Source organism: Scyliorhinus canicula, chromosome 6, assembly GCF_902713615.1.
Source record: "Scyliorhinus canicula chromosome 6, sScyCan1.1, whole genome shotgun sequence".
Classification (NCBI taxonomy): domain Eukaryota; kingdom Metazoa; phylum Chordata; class Chondrichthyes; order Carcharhiniformes; family Scyliorhinidae; genus Scyliorhinus; species Scyliorhinus canicula.
Window position 1 is genome coordinate 113,296,987 of NC_052151.1, and position 6,000 is coordinate 113,302,986.

The 6,000-nt window shown below is 40.1% G+C and overlaps 1 protein-coding gene across 4 annotated transcripts in view; it reads left to right on the top strand.

Annotated features, from left to right (window-relative positions):
• Positions 1–5,456, top strand: part of rcan2 (regulator of calcineurin 2) — a 475,186-nt gene extending 469,730 nt beyond the window's left edge. For all 4 annotated transcript variants that reach the window (XM_038799915.1, XM_038799917.1, XM_038799916.1 and 1 more), the window contains one exon: positions 2,490–5,456. In XM_038799915.1, the coding sequence (XP_038655843.1) occupies positions 2,490–2,650 (161 nt within the window). In that variant the 3' untranslated portion in view covers positions 2,651–5,456. The remainder of the gene's footprint in view (positions 1–2,489) is intronic.
• The last annotated feature ends 544 nt before the right edge of the window (positions 5,457–6,000 follow it).

The window sequence follows — 6,000 nt, forward strand, 5'->3', positions numbered from 1 at the left end:
TTTAAAGCAGCACTGTTACAAATGTCAGAGGCATCCTCAAAAGCCAAGTACACTTGAAAAGGCTTCAAATCCCCTGACAACCTTGGAAATGCAAAACGCCCATTCAAATTCACGTATCAATACATTACTTTAGCCATTAATTGAGAGTGCTTGGTGGATTGTTTATCAATCTTTCCCTCACGCTTGAATGCATCTCAATTACCCTGCTATGATGTTAGCCACAATATTTGTAACCACTCTTGCTATGATTAACAGCTCCTCACCACATGAAAGGAGCCCACTTTTTCACAGCAGAAAGCTCATATGTGTGAGTTGTTGGGGGGGTGACCCATTATTCCCGTGGTAGGGGGAAAGATGCCCCTACTTGTCAGTGGGGGGCAGGATTTGCAATGTGGGGGGGTTTTCGGATGGGCTTTGGGGGTCATTCTAGTTATGCACCAACCCCATGACCAACCTCAGGGTCCACCACATCAGAGCCACACTTGGGCAAACTTTCACCAAAGCCTGCCCAGTGGACTTCCCGCTGGGTGGGTCGGTTCATAGCGGGAGGGGTGAATCAGGCTTCCAACCCATCAATTAAGTTGGTGATTTGCATCCCCCTGCAGCATGGGACAGGTAGCTGAGGCCACCAGCAGGGGATCGGAGCATCGCAACAGCACCAAACTGTTTTTTTTTGGGGATGCTCTATTTTCCTCCCGATTGAGAATCCTGATGGGGTGGAAAAAACAATGCCACCCCTTTCCGTTAGAATCATAGACTCCATAGAGTGCAGAAAGTGACCATTTGGCCCATTTACTCTGCAACCACCCTCTGAAAGAGATCCCTAATAGGCCCACGTCCCCTCTCTATCCCTGTAACTCCATAACCTCAACTAACCTTTTGTACTCTAAGGGACAATATAGCATGGCCAATGTACCTAACCTGCACATATTTGGACTGTGGGAGGAAACCGGAACACCCGAGGAAACCCACACAGAAACGGAGAGAATGTGCAAACTCCACACAATCACCCGGCTTCAGTAATATCTCAGATAGTGCTCAGATTTAACCATATAAGGTCGGAGCTGTTGGGCTCCAGGGCCACTGAGATTGATCATACCAACGGGAAACTCCCATTCAATTAAACAGCCTCCAGAGCACCCATTATTGGCTCAATATTGCATGTTCAGGTTAGGACGGAGAAGCTGGATACAAGTTACTGATACTCCTTCAGTTATAAGAGGGCTACTTTAAAAGTTTTGAATGATCCTCATGGGTCCAATCCTGTCCTGGACCCTAAGGTGGATCTCAAAATTGCTGGTAATCAGGGAGGTAGGCTAGGTCTCATACCAAATTTCATGCAGGATCCCACTGAAGACTCAGGGTGCAGGAATTCATGATTTAAGAATTCCCTGTACCCTGGCTCCTCTCCCACCTGACCTTATGATGATGGCATTGTTTGAGGCATATGGCTGCTCCATGTTCACATGTGTCATCTCTCAGTCTTGTTTCTGGCTGTCCATTCCAAATACATTGATTAGAAATTGTAAAAATGGAAGAGATGTGAAAAAGGGTTTGATATGCTATTGTTCGTTTAAACTATTGCAGAGTGTATATATTGTATAGTTCAAGTTTCAGTTCTGCACATAGCACAGCAACTAATATGTGTCAAGGATACAATTTTGAACAGAAATATTTTTAGTTGCTGCCATTCACCAAATTTCACCTATAAAATTAAGAAATTCTAGCTTTTGTCAAACTCACTGACAGACGTTTAAGACTCACAACCAAATGAACAGCAGCATCGTGCTGGGGAGTTCCAACATGCCTCATTAAAATACGAAAACACATTGACTGTTAATTTCCTCAGAGTGGCAATCTCTGGCAGATTGCAACTCTGGACGGACTTACTCTTGTTGAAATCCCAAAGTCCCAACCTTCCTCCCCCAAGGCTGGATGAGACAGGAGCAGCAAAGTGTGCCCCTGGTTGCATCCGTGAAGAGTAACTGAGGCACAGGGAAGAAAGGAATGCCCTATTTTACAGCACTAGCTGCCATAAAGTAGATTATTCAGACAATCATGGGGAAACTGGGAGGGAGGAGGTAGGGAGACCGGGATGGAAAGGAGAACGGGAGGCGGAGGGAGAGGGATTGGGGGAGGGGGGGACTGAGAGGGAGAGGGGTGAGGAGGAGACCGGGATGGAGGGGGAGATGGGGAGGGAGAGGGCAGACTGGGAGGAGGAGGGGGGGGACCGGGAGAGACCGGGAGGGAGAGGTGGTTGGAGGGGTGAGGGTGGGGTGTGGGGGGGTGGTACTGATGGTGCATGGGGGGAGACCAGGAGGGGAGGAGGGAAAGAACTGGCAGCTGATTGGGGTGGGTGGGAGAGCACGGGGCGACCAGGCCAGGGGGGGAGGTTGGGTCAGGCCAGGGTGTGGGTTGGTTGGAAGGTTGATTTCATCTTGAAGCTAATAGTTAGCTCATTTGTAACCTCTTCATCTTTAATTTTACAGGAGAGAAATATGAATTGCATGCAGGAACAGAATCAACTCCCAGTGTGGTGGTCCACGTCTGTGATAGTGAAGCAGAGGATGAGGATGAACCGAAGAATTCTCCAAAACCAAAAATAATTCAAACCAGGCGCCCTGATCTGCCACCAGCAATGTCCAATTGAAACATTGGTGCACACTTTCAGTCAAGTATCATCTAGTGCTCTCTGCTACAGCCGTACTCTGTTGAAAGGAAGGTTTGTCTGTCAGTCACAGGAGCATTTGTTTTAAGCCCCCGATTGTGTTTCTAAGGCCTATCAAAATAGGATGGAAGGAGTTACTCTGTGAATGCCTGTTTGCTACACACAAACTAGTGTCCGATCATATCATAGAGCATCCATTTATGTCAGAATGACATTAGTAAAACCCACAAATAATTGAAAAGTTTTTGCATTATAATTCCAAGGTAAATTACATCTCTGTGATCCAGAACCTGGTAAACTGATGTTCTAAATGATTTGATATAATTGCTTGATCCAATTTTAGATTAGACCTAAAATCTTGAGGCATATTGTGATTACATCTACCATGTTCTCTGAATTGGTCAGAAACTGAAACGGTTAATAACTAGTCTGAGTTTTACTTTTTTGGCATTGAATTGCCAATGATGTCCTTGGCGAAAATCCTGTGAGACTATTTGTAGAAAACGTAAAAAGCATAGGCAACACTAGGGGAAAGACTAATTTCATTTATATCAACGTGCAGTACATAATGTCAGCATCTTCTAATATAATCTTGTGAAAGAGTGTAACTGTAATTTGTATTTTATCACTCTGTTTTAATATTGATACAATGTACTGATTGAAGTTATATAGAGTATACTTATTAAAACAAAAAAGAATGATAACGTAGACCAAGGCAGATAGACAAATAAGTATTATCACAGTCATGAGTTATCAAGTCTGCACTTATCTGACCAGGATGAGTATCAATAGACCATATTGTGATATCACCTCCTGCACTGAAGGACCCCTATTGTGCTGCTACATGACAGATTAATGCTCCAAACTGTGCAAGGTGACCTGTTATCCCATTCTATAGTGTACATTTAAAAATATGAAATTTCCATAAACATAGGATTTATTTTTAACTTTTGACATTTTCTTTGTTACTGTGTACTTAGCATTAGTAACATGCACTTCATCATGACAATTGGATGTGTCTAAGTATCTGCTTGGAAAAATATGGTCTATAAGTTACTTAATGTTGTAATGATGAAATGTGCACTTCATCCCTTTGGGGTGTAGATTCTAGTGACATAATTGAGTACATCTAAAAACTACACTGAACTCTTGTCAACCGCCATCCCTAACAAATAAATTAGCCTTTTTTTTTATTCTACTCCATTTTCAGGAATTCAGAAGATATTTAACAAAAGTTAGTTAAATTGGATGCGAAACCAGTGTAAAATAAACTAAGTTTTGTGCTTTTCAATCATATTTTCAGTTTTCATGTAACAAAATATTTTTAATCGCTATCAGTTTGAATACCATAAGTATTTGCTTTTATCTGGCTAAGCACTTATTTTGCTTTGCTCAGTTAATCGTATCTATCAAGGATGATGAATAATATGTAATGACCATTGTGTTTAATGTATAAGTAAGTGCTTCTGTAGTATTCCAAAATGTTGCAAGACCTTTCTTGCTGAGTTTCTGCTCAGCCTTTCAATTACTATACTTTCAGCTACTATACTTTCATGGATTTTCCCTTTTTAAAAACCACATGAAGGAAAATGCTTTTGGGGAAAGATATTGGATTAGGTTGCCTGTACACAAAAATGTCACAAAAGAAAATGATGCTAAAAGGATACAAAAAAGAACCAGTGAATAAATCCACTGTTAAGATGTCATTCTGAACGAAGAAATGTTGCAAACTAAAATGGTCAAACCTCATTACAATAAAAACAATTATTTAAAAATCTGTAAACTCAATCTCATGAACTCCATTAAAGTGAAGGAAGAAATGTGTGATTTCCAATGACAATGTTGGACCTCCCATCCATACAATCTGCCAATTGTTATTTGAACTTAATTCTGCTCAGTTTAGTATTTTTCGTAATCTACTCCCAAGCCAAAATAACCAAATCTTCTGGCATTCTTCTGCCAAAGGAATTTGTCTTAGTCATCCTGGAAGTGGTTCCAGGGATCATGGATGTATCTGGAGTCACAAATGCTTAAGAACCCCTTCCTAAAATGCAGACCTGCAAAACTAAAGAGACAATTAGCTAGTAATGATGAGATTTGACTGCTTTTTCCAAGTACCTACAGCTTTCGTGTATAGTTAGAATGTTAACATTATGAGTAATACTAGTATTGGACATTGTCTGTGTTATTACTTGTCTTTGCCACTGAATGGGTGCTAGTAATAATACTTTATAAATTAATTGCCTTATAAATGTATGTCTGGTATATATCTGTTACTATATGGATTGTGCACAGAACTGTGTCTTATTGTTCGACATTGTAGTCATTGTGACAGAATTGTACCTGTGCCTTCTCTAAGATTTTGCAAAAGGCACACTCTCACAAATACAACTTATCTTCAAAAATCTCTTTACTCAAATATAATCGATTCTTTAAACACAAGTTGGAGGTTTTTGTGATTAAATAATCATGATTATTGGGCATATAAAGCAATGTTTCCATTAAGTCTCCTTTTTAAAATATTATTTTTATTGTTTCTGTAACATAACATTGTCCTTGCAAGAGGTCTATTGTGTGTTAGTTTGTGTACCAACTGAGCTGTTTTTCGCTACTAATCACACTGCACCTTATTAGATTGTTGCTTTTTAGGGGGCTCTTGTACAGATGTCCCCATGAATGTCAGAACACAGTTAATGAACACCCCAAGGTGACTGTAACCTTTCTGGGGTGTTGAAATGAAAAAGCAAGGTTTTCAAGTAAATAAAAAGTTCTTCGTATTTCCATAGTACTACTTTGTTACGAATTTTTGAACTTGCGCCTAAAATATCAACGTGCAATAGGTACAACTAGCATAACTAGGTAAATGTTTAGCGCTTTTGTCCAATTATATCTCTTTCCCAATGTTTTAAAAACAGTTCAAGGATTGTGGTGATAATTGTAACACTAGACCAAATATCAAAACGTTGTTTTGCTTATTTCAAGCAGAGTACAAAATAAAAAATATTTTGGGGTGTTTAACTTATTGCATTCTACTTACATCAGTCAGTGTTGAAACTGCAAATTATTTAATCTTAAAGGCATGACAAATTTAGGGATAGAAATTGGTTATCATTGTACCATGTGGAAAAGGTGGGTTAAAATGATCAATTTCACAGAGTTGTCTGTCTTAAAGCCACCTATGATTTTCAGGCATTCAGAGTATCCACATCAAACAGATGTAAGGGCTCTTGTATAAGATAATGTGGAGTCCAATCCCAGATTTAGGATCGGTCTGAGAAATTGGGCTGATGTGAGTGGATTAGGTACTGGGCCTAAACCACTCAAATTTCAAG